At 33.2% G+C, this 19,066-nt stretch overlaps 3 protein-coding genes across 4 annotated transcripts; 1 reads left to right on the top strand and 2 right to left on the bottom strand.

The window, feature by feature from the left end:
- Positions 1-4,602: 4,602 nt before the first annotated feature.
- LOC110113079 (WEB family protein At3g51220) lies at positions 4,603-6,198 on the bottom strand. The gene is made up of 2 exons (XM_020845503.2): positions 6,075-6,198; positions 4,603-5,222 (listed from the first exon to the last, which is right to left on the bottom strand). The coding sequence occupies exons 1-2, from the start codon at positions 6,183-6,185 to the stop codon at positions 4,686-4,688; spliced, it is 648 nt and encodes a 215-aa protein (XP_020701162.2). The 5' UTR covers positions 6,186-6,198; the 3' UTR covers positions 4,603-4,685.
- A 3,421-nt stretch (positions 6,199-9,619) lies between these two features.
- On the top strand, positions 9,620-18,164 carry LOC110113080 (protein CDI-like). 2 transcript variants are annotated; one of them, XM_028700215.1, is made up of 2 exons: positions 9,620-10,576; positions 18,034-18,164. In XM_028700215.1, exon 1 carries the CDS (start codon positions 9,830-9,832, stop codon positions 10,571-10,573), a length of 744 nt encoding a protein of 247 aa, XP_028556048.1. In that variant the 5' UTR covers positions 9,620-9,829; the 3' UTR covers positions 10,574-10,576; positions 18,034-18,164. The 2 variants fall into 2 exon arrangements, with proteins under 2 accessions (XP_028556048.1, XP_020701163.2); XM_020845504.2 differs by having other exon boundaries at positions 17,980-18,101.
- LOC110113095 (putative ripening-related protein 1) lies at positions 17,987-18,849 on the bottom strand. Its single transcript, XM_020845523.2, has one exon. The coding sequence runs from the start codon at positions 18,560-18,562 to the stop codon at positions 17,987-17,989; it is 576 nt and encodes a 191-aa protein (XP_020701182.1). The 5' UTR covers positions 18,563-18,849.
- Between the last annotated feature and the right edge of the window lie 217 nt (positions 18,850-19,066).

Genomic DNA, 19,066 nt, shown 5'->3' with positions numbered 1-19,066 from the left:
GAAGCTGATGCCGACATGGAACCAAAATTTCTTGCTTAGGGACAGCCATAGGAAAATTTCTCTCACATGTAGGAAAATATATATGTGAAGATCTCTGTGCCTTTCAATCTATGATAGAATGAAAATATTTTTTTTTTTCAAAGAAATTTTGACTTTATACATCTCGAGATGATTGAATCTTGATATTAAAGAAATATCCTCAAAATTTTATTTTGATTAAAATAGTTTCTCCTTCATGTGGCAGTGTTTAAGAAAATTCAAATAAAATTAGAATTGATATGTAATCAAATATTTATCTTGCTCAGACACAAATTTTGATGAAAATATGTGATTGAGATTTCAAAAATTAAAATTGGATCTGATCTTCAATTTCACCAAGCTTATAGTCAAATTGAACATCTCGATGAGACGAACCTAACAATGTCAAATTTTTCCAAATCAGAGATCTAAAATCTATTTTGAAGCGTCACAGCATTAATTGCACTATCAAATGATATATGAATATGATATGTTTATAGTCAAATCGAGCGGCTCGATGAGATAAATCCAGCGAGCCCAAGATCACTCAATTCTGACATCTCTACGGCTTCTAAATGCTCGATAAACTCTCTATGATCAATGCGATCAATATAAGCCGTTTGATGGAACACTCCCAAAATGCTCTTGATCTTCTGTATATTTACTAGTCATGTCACTCCTAAAAAATTATAAATAGCCCCACATTCTTCACATGAAGAGGGAGGCGAAAAAATGTTGAAGAGAAAAAGAGAAGAAGGAAATAACTTGTGGAGTTCTCTTGCCGAATTGCCAAACTTCCTCCAATTCGTCTACAACCGCCAGATTTCTTCTCGACCGTCACTGGATTTTCGCCCATTCGTCGGCCACCTCCAAATCTGTTCCCAATCACCGACCGTCGTTGAACTTCCTCCCTTTCATTGGCTACCACTAGATCTCTTCCCGACAAACAGCAATCGCTAGACTTCCGTTCGTTCTCCAACTATTGCCAGAACTCTTCCAGGATGATATCAATGTCGTCCCACCTCCAAAAACACATAGGCCCTCTCGTGGGTTTTCTTCAAAAAAAAAAAAAAAGGTTTATTTAAGTATTTTTTTCTTATAAAAATTGATCAAATTGGAACAATTGGTGGTTGGAATTTTTCTCTGGGAGCGCCATGATACTAAACTCTCAGTCTGCAGAACAAAATTTGAATCCCCAGAGAGCTATGCGGCACTGCATTCTTTGCATTGAGAAGCGCTTTTGTGTTGAAGTCTCTATTTATGAGAAGTTTCTAGAATGACTTTCCCTTGGGAGATTATAATAAATCTTATAGCAGTTTTAACCATTCTAATTTAGATTAACAATTGTTGCATGTTTTGCAGTGATTACATCTATGCCAAAAAGCAAAGATTATAATCTCCATTTTCAGCTTAGCAGAGTTTCTACTGCTACAAAAGATCAGCTCTTAACATTTAAATAACAAATGATTTTTTCTATGCTTCCAATCATGCAATAGCTAAAACTACAAGTTAATTATCTCTTCTCTTACTTGTTTTAAGGAAAAGCTGTACGTCCTTGACCGGGCAATAATTAATTTTTATTCATTAGACTAATGAAACAAAATTTTGTTTTGTTAATTAGTAATGATTGTAACCTAACAATTCTCAAATTGTTGACAACATAAGGGAAAATTTAGGTAAGTCATAACGAGGAATGAAGCAATTATGAAAATAATAGGCTTCTATTAGTGCATTAATAATTAATTACAGGAAAACCACTTTATAAGTGAAGCTATTTTCTTAAGCTACAAATTAAACTTCTTGTTGCAGATTTAAAGGAAGCCATATTTTTTTTTTATACTAAAAAGACTGCTTTAAGAAGCAACAAAAAAATAGTCCCAAACGAAATCTCAGTAGCATTGGAATTATTTTAGGACAAGTATAATGTAAAATTTAATTGATAATTTTTATTTTATTTATCTTAAAATAATTTTAATGAATATAAAATTTGTTTTGATAAGTAGCTTTCAAAAATACTAATTTAAGAAGCGGTAAAAAAAGCCATCCAAAACAAAGCAACATTTAGTGTTTTTTTTTTTATATAGAGGTTTGCAATGGAAAGTGACATGTGACAGAATTTAACGGCTTGATGATCCGTTTAGCTATTTGTTTTAAGGGAAATTTATATATTGAATATATATAATAGGATTTGTGTTCATATCAAAATTTATGATATTGAATTTAAATAAATTAATACTAATAACATTTTAATGTAATATAAATATTAAAGTGTCATATTAAAAAAATAAAAAATTAGGTCCAAATAAAATATAATAATTTTATGCTATGTATGTTAATTTATTTTTATCTGTAAGGAGAATTATTTTTTAAAGTTAGATATGTTAAATATGATCATTCTAAAAAGATTACATTCTATTTTTTTGAAAAAAAAAAATAATTAAAAAATAATTCTATAATAATTTTTACAAATATATGCAGTTATCTTAGAAAAACTTCAAAACATGTACTTGCAAACTCCTTCATTAATGTGAGCTAATCTAATTAAAAATTTTGAATATTTTTTATATCAAAATTGTACTTCATTACTCAAACTTTTTTGAAGGAAAAAAAAATGCCAATCCTTATCAATTAAATAGGACTATGAAATCAAGAGAGACAACAAATTCCTTCTTTTATGGAATGAAGACTTTTGGGCATAAATTTAATGAAAGTGGTTGAGTAAAGAAAATTATTATTATTATTATTATTTTATAAAAACTAATTTTAAGTTCAATAATATTTGTCTATTTGCCTTAGGTTACATTTGGAATATCTCTTGATCACTATTTTTTTAGAAATTTTTAAGATTTTTTTTTTTAAAATAAGTTTAAAAAATAGTAAGAAAGTTATCTCAAACATTTCCTTAAATGAGAATGATTAGATGCAATTAATATACGTGCAAATATGAAAAAAAAATTAATGTTATCTTTCATATTTGATAGTTTGCATAACTTTTTTTCCTTGAATGGGAACAAGAGTATCTGCCTCTGCCACTCCAAAGACGCTTGGCGGCATAACTAATCCCTCAACGGAACATAGCCAAACCACCCACCAGCATTGGATGCACACTTACTTTGCCCCATTGAAGAGACGAGGCAGTAGTAGAGATGATTCAAACCTGAGATGGGGGTTCCCAATCGTACTCGCCCACCAACCAACCTAAGCCTCGGTGGGTTGACCTGAAGCAACGTCATATCAAGATTTATAGATCTTTCACTCTAGTTTCTCTTATAACCTTCACACCCTTTTATATATCAAAGCATAACTTTCATACGGTTATAACAGAAATTTAAAAAGTTTTATGAAGAAATGCAGAAAAAAAAGTACTTAGTGGGGTCCCGACGCCTTAGTGTTGTATAATAAAATTGAGATCCAAATTAACAATACAACTTGATTAACCGACAAAATTAGACTCCTCAAAGAACTAACCGAATATCCAAGTTTTTGGACACATCTTGATCAATAAGATAAGTTTCATTTTGACATTAGATAAAAATAACCTAGTAGAAAAAGCTTAAGTTTATCATAAATTAGTGCATTACTTTCTTTGTGTGTGTCCTAATATATATAAATAAGATTTTTGGGTTTTCAACAATCTTTGTAGTCTAGGAATCAAGGGAAAATATCGAACAATTTTAGTTGCCTTCATATAAAATTTCTTTCCTTGTGCAATATTATTCTTTTTATTATGAGCCCATCTCTATAAGTTTTGCATACATTTTGATATGACTTATATACACCACCTCTTCAACGAATTTTTATTAGTTCTGGTGTCCTGATGTAGCTCTACATTCGGACGCCAATAAAAAGTCGCCACGTGCTCTTACTTTTTACTGCGCGGCTCGACGATCCAACCTGGACCGAAACCCGGGGTTGCTATGTTCGCGTATTGCTAGGTATTGCTCGGTATTGTTAGGTATTGCTACGTATTGCTAGGTATTGCTTGACAATAACGAAAAATACTGCTATGTGAAGACCAATACCGAGCAATACCTAGCAATACCTAGTAAAACCGGGATATCGCTCAGTATTGCTCGGTATTGCTAGGTATTGGTCTTCACAAAATGATATTTCTTGTTATTGTCGAGCAATATCGAGCAATACCCCAGTCTGCACAAATCAGTCCATACATAACAATCCCGGGTCCGGTCCGGGTCGGGTCGTCGGGTCGCGTGGTAAAGAATAAGAGCACGTGACACCATTTTACTGGCATCCGAATGTAGAGCTACGTCAGGACACCAGACCTAATAAAAATTACCCCTCTCTCTCTCTCTCTCTTAAGCATCATACAATTATAAAATTACTAAAATAAAAGTCTGAACAGACTACTACTAAAACAACTTATTAGAAATTTTGAATTCAACTTTGAGTGATTCTCTTTTCCAAAAAAATACATAAAAATTCATGCCTAAACATGTTTATTTTCTGTACCATATAAATAATCACGCAAGCTAGAAACCCAACTTCCTCAAATGCAATTATTTACGTACCGAAGAAACAAATGGTATTTTTATCCTTATTTCAATACAATATGTATACTAGAAGCTCTTGAAAAGTAACCCAAGCCATGACTTCAAAATCAATTGTAAAGCAACAATGTTCCTGCATAATCTGTTTGCAGCAAACGTTTATCCTACTCTCTGCATCCCATGGGCTTGAACTGAAGCTTCACCTTGGTAGCTCTTCTTCTTCAAAAACACAGATACAATGATAGGCAGAAGGGACTTCTTCTTCTTCTTTTGCATGTTTCTCGTCTGTGAGGTTTCCCTGTCCACAGAGAATTGCCTATCCAAAACATGCTCCTCAGTGCACATGACTCGAGCCAGAGAAGGTGGGTTGGCAAATTTGACAAACTTCTTTCTTTGAACTGTTAGATCCTTGTTGACGACCGGCATCTCAATCTCATCAATATCTGTAGTGTTTTCTACAAATTTGATGTCTTCAGTCTCTGAATCTATGGCCGGCTTCTCCAAATCTCTAGCTTTTAGTTGTTTGAGCTCTGTCTTGGTTTTATCTAGCTCTTGCTTGAGAGAGGTGAGGTAGTTTTCCATTTCTAGTCTTTCTTCTTGTGCTTTCTCAAGGTTTTGCTTTGTTTCTTCTAGCTCTGCAACTAGGGAGCCAAACCGAGAAGCACTTTGCTCATTTATATTTGCTCTCGCTTTTATCTGGTTTCACAGAAAGGTCAATGTGATTCCTTGACGCTTTATAAATCTACAATCAAGCTAATAGATATGAAAATGTTGAGAAAAATGTGCAGCAAAATCAGAAAAAAATAGATATAAGAGAACGGCAGAAAGAAGAAAAAAAATTGTTATCTATTTAAAAGATTTATTGTTAAATACTAAATAGGCATAGGCTATTTAGGTATGTGACAAATAATGTTAGAAAGGGCGGAACCATCCCCGCAAGAGCACTGCTCCTTGAGACCCCCAACATATATGGCAATAGTTACTTATAAATTTGCCCCCTGAAAATTATGACTGATTCTGCCCCTCGAATCAGAAGCAATAAAACGATAAACACAAGTAATATTGAAGGTTTTGGAAGGAGATTGAAAAGGTAGACCACAGATACTTTGAGTAGAAGTTATGCTAAGCAACCAAGAAAAGGAGGATTCATTGAAAGAATTCAGAATTCTTCAGGACCTAAAAACACAAACTAATGAAAGTGTAATATTAATCTCATTAAAAGAAAAAGAGACAATCTTTAGATTTAACAAAGCAAGTTACCATCAGTAGCTCTCTTGGATCATGAAAAAAGAGAAGATATGATGTACAAGCCATTTGCTATGACAACTTGAAGAAGAAATGGAGAATTTTTTTCCTTCTTATGTTTCTGATACATGCAGCACTTTCTATAGAAGAATGGCATTAAATTCATGGCAAAAATTTTTTCCTTCTTATGTTTCTGATACATGCAGCACTTTCTATAGAATAACGGCATTGAATTCCTGGCAAAATTAATCATGAACAAAAAAACATGGGAAAAAGATAGAGAAGAAAAGGCTGAAAGCCTACTTCATTGAGCTTATTTGCAATCTCCCCTGCCAAGACCTTCTCCCCAAACAGCATAACTGCCTCTTTCACCGACCGAAAAGGGGCGCTCGTGTCGATCTCTGCTCTCGCCATGAGAGCGTCAGAATCATCTCCAACCTCCCTCTCCATCTCCATTACATCGAAGAGAGACATTTTTAATGAATATACTAACTTGGACTCATCAATGCCCTGTAATTTGCTGAATGTTGTTGGATTAATAAGGGAGGAAGAGAGGAAGTGAGATGGTGAAGTGGGAAGTTTGTTAAGTCTCTTGTGGATTTTGCTTAAGATGATAATGAGATGATGGTGCTTCGTTTCTTGACTTTCACTTCACTAGTATTCCGTTTAAGATGGGAAGGGAGGGAAGGCAACGGCTCTGATGTCAAGGTTTCACCTAATGGATGACTGAAATCTTATAATGGGAAAAAAGCTTGGGTCACTTTAACAGATAGTTTTAACTATTATATAATATTATAAAATTATGGTTCGTCTCTTCGGAGTTTGGAGATAACTTATTGTGGCATTGTCAGAGAGAACATTTTTGCTTTGTTTTGTGGGGAGGCTTTTATTGTTTGATATCGAAGCAACTTAGATTGTTTTCTAATGGCAATCAAAAAGAATTTGGGACTAAACATTCATTCAGTTCAATCTTGAACTGAACATGAATCCAAAAACTAACACAAACTTTCAAATTTATAGTACAAAATCTTTACATCTGAATGCATTTATGTATGATAGAAAGGTAAGTTATAGATATATAAATGATTAGGGCTGCAAGCGTACCAAATGTTCGACGAGCTACTCGCTGTTCGGTTCGATTAAAGTTCGTTTGTGATCGTTTAATTAACTAAACAAACAAACTTGAACAATATTTTAAATACTCGCTTCTTAAATAAACAAACTTGAACACTAATGCGTTCGGTTCATTTATGTTCGCGAACAACATCATTTAAAGTTCGTGAACAAGCTCGACATTTAGCTCGATAAGAAGCTCGATTCGTGTTTGATTTGAACTCATGAATAGGCTCGATAAAAATAATTAAAATATAGTTATGTGCTATTGGCAAAAATATAGCACAAAAAAAAAAAAAAAAATTCATGAGACCAGAATCATTTTATGTGAAAATACAGAAAGAAAAAAATCATGCAATAATCTATTATATGTATCCTCCCTTCCTCATATTGAATAAGATGAGAGTAGTTACATCATAAATTTTTTATTTTTTTTAATTTTACTCTTAGAAATTTAATAATTGTTCATATGCAAATAGTTAAAAACCCAATAATAGAGTTAGGTCTTGACAAGAGTCTAGAGACAATGACAACAATTGATTGTGGCGGACGTCACCGGTGATAGCCGGAAAATATAAGAGAGCCCTTTAGTTCTCTTAACTCTTCAACCTCACCTCGCTATAGAGAATAGAGCCTTGTTTATATTGTTTTTAAGATGGACATTTGATACATTTGGCTATAATTAATACAAAGCAGTTCATTATATGAACCATATTGATCTCCTTGATTATAGATTATTTATCAAATATTTGACTATCTTAATAATGTTAAAATTTAGGGATCTTGGACTCGTTAGATTCCTCTTATCGAGCAACTCAATTTTGATTATAAGGATGCTATAATTGAAGATCTTTTGAGTGACAACTTAAAAATTTTGAAAATAATTTTAAAATAAAAATCTTAAAATTTGGAAATTCTGAATTGGAGTGTTGTGGCGTTATGCTTGTGAGCGCCACGGCATTGGTGGGTGTAACATTGGGCACCATAATTTAACGTGTTGGTGATGACGCTCTCTGTTCTATAGTAACTATAAAATCAGCATGCAGTTCTACAACATTGGCTTGGTGTGCGGCGGTGCCAAGTAGTGAAAAATGTTTTAATAAATATTTTTCACCACCACTCATCCATTATGCCACCTAGCCATTAGGCTTTTCATAGCAGGAAACGAAGAGAGGAGGAGAAGGAAGAGACAGGGAGGAGAGAGAAAAGGGGTTCAAAGCATTTTTATCAACTATTATGTTCAGAGATTTCTTCTATTCATGGTAGGTAACCCGAACTTTACTATGATTTTCAATGATTTTGAATTTGATGAATTTAATATTCCCCAATTCAATAAAATAATATTTTTCTCTTGATTTACCGCACTTTTATCATGCAATATTTTGTATATGATAGATATAAATTTTACGAGTATTTTGACTTTAATATTATTAAATTACTCTAGGTAAATTGTTAGTTATAATTTTATGAAGTAAATGAATAGTTTTTAGATTTCTTATATTTCTTAGATTAATGCATTTCATATCTCATATTGACTCACAATTCATAGAAAAATGATATGATTGATATGAGATAAACGTGACATTTTTATGTAAGCAAGGAATGCTAGCTACCTGTTACTATTATAATTAAAATGAGTTGACTCTTAAAATATAATATCATACATAAGATGGTGAGTTGACGGGCTTTCCTTATAACAAAAAAGGTTGTGGTGTAATCCTGGATGTTAGCTTGTAATTAATTGACTGAATTACGTTGATGAGCAAAGGATGCTACTCTTTATAGATTATTGAATTACATATGTAATGATGATAATATAATGATATAAAGAATAATTGAGAACTCATGGATGATAGATGAACGAATGAAAACATCATATTAAAGCTAGATATAATGCTTTGCTATTCATAATTGCATTCACTAATTGATATATATAACTGATTAAGCTAACATTGAAACTGATACAACATAGTGTGGCATGTGACCGATGCACTTATAGACATTGATACATTGATACACATGTTGATATAGGACATTGGTATGACATACTAATAGACAAGATAGATAAATATGCAACATCATTAATACGGACATATGATTGAATCATTGCCATGAATATAATTGATAAATAATTGACATATGATTTATTGCATGATACCTGACATTTCTTTATAGACTTTTATTGAATTTTTTATGGATTCATATGCTCATTGAGATGCTTATGTTTTACTGATCATATTGACTTCTTAATATATTGATATGGATCGTTGATTTTATACAAATGATCACTATTTATATATTGAATGAGTTAAGCATATATATTGACACTTGAGATCTTACATTGAATGCAACGATGAATTTTGGTTGTTTGTTGAGCTATGTTCTTATTATGTGAATTTGACTATTTTTCAAGTTCAGGAAGGGGACGAGCTAAGTGAGATTGATCATTGTCAGATTTCTTGTTCAATTTATTTTCTTATATTTTGTGTTATTCTTTTATAATCAGAAGTGTTTAGTGATAGATGAATGTTATAGATTAAAGTTCTCTTTATTGTGTACGATTTTTGAATGGTGATTTATATATTGATAAATAATTTGAAATATTAGTGCTTTCATCGGTTTAATTGATACAAAGTGAAATTAGTGACTCTAATAAATTATTCCAAAAAAAAACTCTAATAAATTAATTTATATATATATTGAAATCAGGAAAAATTAAAAACAGAGCAGCGGCCAAAACTGCCGGTCTACCGCAAAAGAAGCCTTGGTTGTTCCTTCGCGTCTCTCGTAAACCGGGGCGGTACACAGATTTCCCACCATCGGTAATACTACTCGGCTCACAAATCGTATTTCTCCGATCACCACCTCGCGCCTCCCATTCTCCAGCTCTCTTTATCTCACCCCCTAGTTCCCCATATTTCTCCCCCTTCCTCATCCCAATCTCAATGGCCTCTTCCAATCATCTACCCGGCACGACTCTTCCTCCATTCATGATTTTCATCGGCTACGACCCCCGCGAGGACGCCGCCTACAATGTCTGTCGCCACTCTCTCCTCAAGCACTCCTCCATTCCTCTCCACATCTCACCCATCAAACAATCCGATCTCCGGTCTTCTAATCTATATTCCCGCAAACGCGACACCACCGAAAGCACCGAGTTCTCATTCACCCGATTCCTCACCCCTTACCTGGCCGGCTTCCAGGGATGGGCCATGTTTGTCGACTGTGACTTCCTATACACCGCCGATGTGGCCGATCTCGTCGCTCTCATTGACGATCGCTTCGCCGTCATGTGTGTACACCATGAGTACGTTCCTAAAGAGACTACTAAGATGGACGGCGCCGTTCAGACTGTGTACCCGCGGAAGAACTGGTCTTCTATGGTTCTTTACAATTGTGGTCATCCCAAGAATCGGATACTGACGCCGGAGCTCGTGAGCTCGGAAACAGGGGCGTTTCTTCACCGTTTCAGGTGGCTTGATGATGAGGAGATTGGATCTGTGCCTTTTGTTTGGAATTTTCTTGTGGGGCATAATCGGGTGGTGGAGAATGATCCCACTACGTTTCCGAAGGCGATTCATTATACATTGGGCGGGCCTTGGTTTGAGAGGTACAAGGATTGTGAGTTTGCTGATTTGTGGCTGAAGGAGTTGGAAGAGTGCGAGAAGGAGAAGAAAGGCGATTATTGATGGGTAAATTATTTTTGCTCCTTTTGAGAAGACATTTATTTGCAACTGCGTAGTTTTCTTTTTCTTCCTTTTCTTGTTCCATTACCGATTTGTGTGCTAAGGACTGGTAGGGATTCTTTATTTTCTAAATGTTGGGTGGATATTGTAGCTGTTGGTTCTTTGTAGAGAAACCCATTATTGATTCTTTTTATTCCTTTAAATTCATCGTTTGGAAAGTATGTAACTATGCTTTATGATTCAATTAGAATGAATGATGCCATACATGAATATGTTTGTCGTGGCTCATTTTTTTTCCTTTTATTTTCTCTACAGTCGTCGTGTCTTTGTCAAAGTTTGATTCTTTACTTCTCAATGCTATCTAATTGCAGCTAACCCAATGGGTTCAATACCTATTTTGTTGAATGCATTTTAAAAATGTATGGGTCTGCTTTTAATTAATAAATCTTGTATGATTATCTTATAGCAATTAAGCTTTAAATTGCTTATCTTTCTTCACCAAATACATGATACATATTACGACATAGATTACTGCTGCTGGCATAGTTGCTTCTGGTTTGACCGCAAGGGTTTATTCATTAAACTGTTTACTGTATGTGAAAGCATTTTAGACATCCATTCTTACTTATGCTCAAATTACCCTTTAGTTTTCCATGTGATCTAGAAAATGCAGAAGTTCATAGCCATCAGTTTAACATTGAAGGCTAAAAATGTCTTTATCATAAAAAGTTCCACTTTAAACTATTTATTAGCTAATCAGAAACGCTAGAAAAGCAATAGCTATAAACATTGGCAAATGCAGCATATTTCCTAATTATCCGATTTTTGTCTATTCAGCTTTTTGTGAAAATGCTTTACTCCGAAGGGTCGTCTCCCTAAAGAAAAGGGAAGATTTATACAAGGTCCTCCAGCACATTCATTCAATTTATGGTCTTTTACTAATTTGTATTCTTTTTAAGTTCTATAGAGTTTTTATTTTTAAATTTTATCAAGTAACTATTTTAAATATCAGATACTTCTTTTTCCTCTCCACATGAATGCCATGAGTCCTAGTCACTAGCAGCTCTTTCCAACCCTCCCTCCACCTAGCCTCACTAGGTGCCTCTCTCTATTTATTTGGCTATTTCTTAGAAACATCTGGTTATTATTTAACTACATATGATTATTATTATGTGTCTAATACTAATTAAATTCAAATTTTCAATAAATCAGATGCTATCAAACAATAGCTAAATTGAGGCTAGTCAACATATCTTGATAAGAACCAAATATAATAACCAGATTCTATCAAAAAATAGCCAGGATAACAGAGAAAATAATTGAGAAAAATGAGAGGATTTAATAATATATATCTCCTATGAAAATGATTAATAAGCATTGCTTGAAAAAGATAAAACTAAAAATAAATAAAGGTAGAGCAAATGCAACATGCGACATAATACTACTTAGGGTTAAGTTTCCTAATGATACTAATATTATGCATAAAATGCTTTCATGCAAAGAGCAAAATAGAGGATTCACAGATCATCAATAATCAGTTACTTCAACCATTCACCTTCTTTAAATAGAATTAGGCGACACTATAATTTAAACATAATTGATACATCAATAAAAAGTTTGTAATTATCGTAATTAGTAGTCAATTTTCTATAAAATACTCTTGCAAGTCATTTATATATTATGCAAATTATTATGTGAATGATATGAGATAAGTCAACAAATTCTAAGAGATTAAGATACATCCTAAAGATTGCTAACAATGACATATACACAATTCCTAGAAAATAAATTGCAAATGAATTAATTTGTAAGTTGATAGATCATACAATTATAATATGCCTATATGACAGATAATTTTTGTTAGGAAAACTAATCCAAATTGTTTAATTGTAAAATGTGTTAAATTGTGAACCTTTAATTAGTACAACCATAATTCAACAATTTTTAGAGCTCTTTATAGTGGCGGTTTTAAACTACATGCAAAAAAGATCATGTAGAAGCAGTTTAAATGTCTGTAGTAATTAAAAAAAAAAATTCTTTAGAAGTGGTTATTACCATTGCTAAAAAGGATTTATTAACAACAGTGTTAATTGTTGTCAACGCCTTCTCATTTTATCGAGCCATGCCCTAGCGTCTCCATTATTTATTCTATTTTTATCTTCATCACAAAGTCTCTCTGTGTGCCTCAATCCCATGCAAATCCCTGCTAATGTCGTTGATACTACAGTGCTCCCCACTGTCAAGGCTCCACCGCCTTGTCTTTTGCCGCCATGACTTCGCCGCCATGTCGGAAGATCCATTTTTTAGGTATATTTGCACCACCATATATTAGTGATTGATTGTATTTTAATTGTAGGTGATATCATTTTAATCTTCTCCAAAGTTCAAGTGAATTTTGGTTTATAAATGTTTTCTATTTCAAGAGAATGGTTAGCCTAGCTAGGGCTGCAAACGAACCGAGCCGAGCCGAGTATGTGGTGTTCATGTTTGAGTTCGTTTATCATTAGCTTGTTCAAGTTCGGTTCATGTTTGATTCGAGCTTTATTGTTTGTGTTCATGTTTGGTTCGTTTAATTTAAGGGTGTTCATGTTTGATTCATTTAATGCTTATTGAGCTTTAAGCAAACAAGCCTTAACGAGCTATGTTCATGAACATATTTAACAAATAATATATTGAACAAACAAACATTAAATTTATTCATGAACATCTTAAACAAACAATCTAACAAACATAGACAAATGTGAATTGTCTTTTGTTTAAAAAATTAAATTTATAATAAAAGCAGTTATCTATTTAAAATAAAATATGATTAATCTATATGAATATATTCTTAAATGAAGCTTACCTATTGCATTTCTCTTCATTCGAGCTTTTATCGAGCTTTTTATCGAACTTAATGTCGAGCTTGTTCACGAACTTCAAATGATGTTGTTCGTGAACATAAATGAACCGAACACATTAGTGTTCAAGCTTGTTTATTTAAGGATCGAGTATTTCAAATGTTGTTTAAGTTTGTTTGTTTAGTTAGTTAAACGATCACAAACGAGCTTTAATCGAACCGAGCATCGAGTAGCTCGTCGAACGCTTGGTTCGCTTGCAGCCCTAAGCCTAGCCCATGAAGTTTAGGTGATTAAGTTGCACTTGCCTCAAATGAGAGTGTGTTATGTTGTATAAGTTTTTTCGCATGCGGCAAGAGTAGAGTTGGGTTTGTGGCGGCAAGACCAAAGTAGTGGTAATCCAAACTTGGTGGAGAGCATAGGCATGGATGTAGACCATTTGGGTGAGCAGTTTATAAAAAATATTTTGTTTATTAATAATTTTCCTATGTGAGTCCAAATTACTGTATTTTAAAGACATTCAAATTGCTCACTTGCATATTCAATTCAACATTTCTAGTTAATATCTCTTGTGGTTATAATAGTAAATTCCAATATTCCATTGCATCAATATTTCTAATAAATGTTGTTATATTGCAATTTACCATGCAAACGTTAAAATAAACATATATGATTGCAAAAATCTGGAATATTGAAGAATTGTAGTAGTTATAAATATTGTATCATTCAGATAAAGAAGGATTGTAGTTGTTTAAAAAGTTGCATAGACCATTTGTTTTAAGTTTGCAGCAATTATAACTGCTAGAAAGCCAATTACCTACAGCATTGCAATGGTTATAACCATTGCAATTAATTTCACCTTCAGTATTGCAGCAGTTTAAATTGCTATAAGCTTCTACAATTGCAATGATTTTTACCACTACTATATCTTGCAGCGGTTTAAAAAATATTATAAGCATTTTTGTAATAGTTTAAACCGCTGCTAAGCCTCAATATAACCATTGCAACCCCCTCCTTGGCAGCATTCTGAGTTTGATATTCTTCCGATTTTGTCTTTCCTATTCTCAGTTTGCTTTGCTGCTCCTATTTTTTTTTTTATCATTAATTGTAATTCTATTGATGTGGCCCTTTTTGAGGTCTTGTGCTTTATGTTTCTCTCTTAATGGAATTTTTTGTTTTGGTTAAAAAAAAAAAAAAAAAAAACATTGCAAAAAACCCTTATTCCTTGTAGCGTAGATATATGGAATTTCAAAATTTGTATTTGTTTAAGGTATTTACTATCATAGATTTATGAAAATATTATTGCAATATAGTTTTCTCCATAAGAATCTTTCTTTGATATATCAAAAACCAAGAACCTAAAACAAAGTCAACATCAATCTGATCATCCATCATAGGAATAATATTGACAAAAAAATTCATTCAAAGTTTTTTTTTTTTTTTTTGAGAATGTTCATTTGATTCATCAATTACATCATATATGTTTGATTCATTTTCACATTCGGAATTATTCATTTTCTATTAGAAATTCAAGTTAACATGCTAAACGATTAACATGATGTAAGCGAGAAAATGCTAAAAGAGTAATATGCATCCTAAGGATTGCTATCAATGACATGTAAGCAATTCTTGGAAAATAAAATGTTGATGAAATTACAAGTTGGCAAACCATTCAATTATAATATGCTTATATGCACGAACAAGCTTTTTAAAGAAAACTAATCCAAATAGTTTAAATAGAAATTGTAATAAATTATGCAACATTAAATTTGACTGGATAGATGAAGTTTTAAATTGTGTTTGTTATTAATAAATTTATAAAAAAATCATTGCAACCTAACTTTCTCGATATGTTTCTTTCTTTTAACTGATATATCGGGAACCTGCTAAATAAAATCAACATCAATATGTTCATCAACTATAGGAACAATATTGGTAAAGAATTCATCCAAAGTTGTATTTTTCAGATTGTTTATTTGATTCATCTGTTAAATCATATATATGATTGGTTCATATTCAAATTCAAATATTTGCTCAATTTCTATTACAAATTCAGGTTAATATGCTAGAAGTTTAATATGAGGTCAGTGAGGAAATGCTACATCCATCCAAAGGATATTACTAACAATGACTTGCAAGCAATCCCTGAAAACAAAATGCTGATGACATTGCAAGTTGACAAAACATACTATAAATAGGCTTATGTGAACGAACAGTAATAGTTTTAGTGAATTTTAATTTAGTTTGTTTATAAATTCTTGCCTAAGGTGTTTAATGCAAGAAGCAGTGTTAACAAAATAGTCTAAAGGGGAATCTTTTGTAGCTAGAATAGGTGTAAACCTGTTACGCCGGTTCAGTCAGAACAGGCCGGCTCAGCAAATATATCCTCCCTTGTTCCGCCCAATTGATGGGTCCCGCCCATCCAAATGAATTCAAATTGAATAGAGGGGGGCGGCTAGAGCTTTCAAAGGGAAATCAGATTAGGAAAGCTTTTGTATTAAAGTGCATGAGGGGATTAGGGAGAGGTTATGTTTTGATTTGTTCTCAATTAGGGTTTCTTGGCGACTTGGGCTCTAGACTCTTGTCTAGAGATTTGGGAGAGACGATCCTCCTCTCGAATTGAGGATCTCTTGTATCTTGTTTTCCTTATTGTTTGGCTTTGATTTTCCTACCGCAATATATAGTTTTGGACTGTTTTCACCCCGATTTCACATTATTCTCACTGTTTTTCACCAATTGGAGATAGGTTTGCTTGTGAACTCAAGTATTACCCTTAGGGTTACTTGCGAACTCAAGTATTTCCTATCAAAACCTTGCATAAATTTTAAACACGTTAGAAAATTTTTATTTACAACTGTGAAATTGATTATGCAATTCATCTTAATATTCACCAAATGTTAGTTTTTTTTTTTCAAGCTTATATTTCATATTATGCTATGTTAATTTTATTTTATTACGAAAGAGACTATGCCTTAACCCAGGGGCAAGTATGATGAATCACAAAGTAATTGCTTAAGTGATCAAACACCACAAAAGTGAACGCCAAAATTTATTTTCTTTGACTTAAATATACCTACATCCATGGACGCATTGTGATCGAATAATATCCTAAACTTTAAAAAGAGTACAAAATGATTGCACTTTATACAAAATTAAAATATGGACTTTACCACTTTACCTAGTTGAGACAGAATGCCTTCACTTGCATTGAAGTTGAGAGCCAGACTCAAAGAATGAGATGTTAATGCTATAGTTACTCTATTTCCCTCAATTATAGGAATTCAAATGAGAACTATTTTTTGCTATGACCAAGATCTTCTTATTTTGCTAGAACCTAAATTAGCAACACTTTTTCCTCTCATTTAGCCAAACAACTCCCATTGCAAGCACAAAAAAAAAAAAAACACACTATCTTTGATGCCACTTTTCTCGCCTCTCTTCCTCTCCAAATCTTTTATTTGTTACATTTTTATTATGGCATGCTATCCAAGTGAGGAGTACATGGGCTTATATAGTGAAGAGTACGCCTTATATTAACGATCAACCATTATTGAAGACTTTTATAACTTGCATTATAGACTTTTGTGATAGTATCTATTTAGGACTTTATGGTAGCCTCTACTTATGACTTTATGAAAGCTTTCATTTGTCTTCTTCTTCTTCTTATTATTATTATTAAATAGTTATAAATTCAACTACATGATACTAAATGCCAAAGTCCACCACAACAGCATGGCTAGATGCCCAAAAAAAATTTCTGCAAAAGGGAGGTAGCACCTTTACAACACAGAACACAAACTTAAAGAGAATGTGGTTTCAGAATGTCCATCTCAGGTAGATTGGACTTTGATTAGTTCAACAAAATTAATTTGTTTAGTTTTATATATTAATTGTATATGTGGCAACTTTGTTATTATGTCATTTATTCTTTTTATTTTGCAAATAATAATGTTGTAGAAAATAAATTAATGTGATTTAGATATGTATAGCGAGTAGGAGATGCACTAGTAAATATTCAAATAAAATAAAGTAATAATAAAAAAAGAATAAAGGGTACATCAAATCATTTCGTTATAAGTTGTGCAAGAATGTTTTTATTAAATTGTGTTCACACTCAACACTCATAAGTCAACAATGGAATATGAAAATATTAATATATATCTATTGTATATAAAGGAATATGAAAATCATTTCACAGGCTTTTAATTTTCATTGCACATTCTTCTCACTCTCTAAACATGCATCTAAACTGAACAGAATATTACGCAGGAAAGCAAATCCAAACTTTATATATAATTTCCATTAAATGATCTTAATCATGGAGATTCAACATAGATTAAGGCTTCGTTTGGGACAGCTTTTTTGCTACTTTCTAAAACAGCTTTTTAGTGAAAAAATTTCATGAATTAAAAATTTTTGTACTAAAAAATCGTTTTAGAGAACAGCAAAAAAAGTTTCACAAACGAAGCCTAAGAAAGAAGAAGCCACTATTGATAATAGTAGATACATACGATACAAACCAAAACCCCACAACGTCTTAATTATAGTTCTTCACTTTGTATATGAACGAAGTTACAAATCAAGCCTCAGACCAGGTAATATGATAGTCACCAACATCATCTCCAGACATTCCCAAAGCATCCCAAACAGCTGGAGAAGCATCCACAATGTTATTGTGGCATGGAGGTTGGAAATCATGATCAGCATCACAACCATATACGGAGTCACATTCATCCACAACCTTAGCCAACACCGACTTTCCATTCGCATTAATCCTAATTTTCTTCGAGCATCGGCTCCCATGATTATACCATCCTGTGGAAAGCGCCACCACCATCTCATCATCGCTGTGATACTCGCCGTCGCACTCCGATGGACCGCCGCCATCTCCACCTTTGGCGAAGCTGTTGATTGTCAAAGTAGCACTCGTTTCATCGGTGACTGGTGGTGAGCAGTGGTACTGAGGGTACATCTTTCCTGCCTTGCAACATTCCGAGTCATGCTCTGTGTTGCAGTGGCTAGCTTTGCCGTGTAGATAGCCACTGGGGCTACATTGGCCAAGGAGTGGGGAGTATCGCACGCCAAAGCTGAGGGTAAAGCTTGCACAGACTAGTAATATGACTAGTGCTGAGGTAGTGCTCCAAGTAACGTTCATTTTGGCTAGAGAACAGAGAGGTTAACTAAGTTTGTGCTTCTTCCTGTGGTTATGTTATGGCTATTTATATGTGTATTTAAGTGTTATTAATTGAAGGATAGGAAGGAGCGGGAGGGATGCTTTAGGCTTTGTTTGGGACGGCTTTTTTATTGCCTGCTTTAAGAAGTAGTAAGAAAATCGTCCCAAACAAAATCTTAATCTACCTAGTTTGTAGTTACTTTCAGGTTTCTGCATGCTGCGTACGCTGCTTGCAAATTTCTGCATCGTCTATATATAGAATTTGTTTGATTGATTATTAAAGAGTTAGGTTTAATAGCTTTCTTTATTATTGCAATGGTTCATATTCAGTTTTTTTTATTATTTTTGTTTGGGATCGGAGTCTGTAGATATTTTAATGATTATATATTTAATGGTTGATATGTTTATCGTTGTGCCTAAGTTATCAATTTAAGTAAATTACCTATTATCGAACCGAGGTTTGGTTGCGTACGGAGTAATGTGCCG

The sequence above is a fragment of the Dendrobium catenatum genome, unplaced genomic scaffold (genome assembly GCF_001605985.2).
Source record: "Dendrobium catenatum unplaced genomic scaffold, ASM160598v2 fragScaff_scaffold_1470, whole genome shotgun sequence".
NCBI lineage: Eukaryota > Viridiplantae > Streptophyta > Magnoliopsida > Asparagales > Orchidaceae > Dendrobium > Dendrobium catenatum.
Note: the sequence above shows the minus strand (reverse complement) of the source record. Positions and strands in the feature narration are given on the sequence as shown.

Coding starts and splice junctions, on each gene's coding strand:
- LOC110113095 (XM_020845523.2), bottom strand. CDS start 18,562: ATGAACGTTACTTGGAGCACTACCTCAGCACTAGTCATATTACTAGTC.
- LOC110113079 (XM_020845503.2), bottom strand. CDS start 6,185: ATGGCGAGAGCAGAGATCGACACGAGCGCCCCTTTTCGGTCGGTGAAA. Junction 5,223..6,074: donor TTGCAAATAAGCTCAATGAA/GTAGGCTTTCAG, acceptor CTGTGAAACCAG/ATAAAAGCGAGAGCAAATAT.
- LOC110113080 (XM_028700215.1), top strand. CDS start 9,830: ATGGCCTCTTCCAATCATCTACCCGGCACGACTCTTCCTCCATTCATG.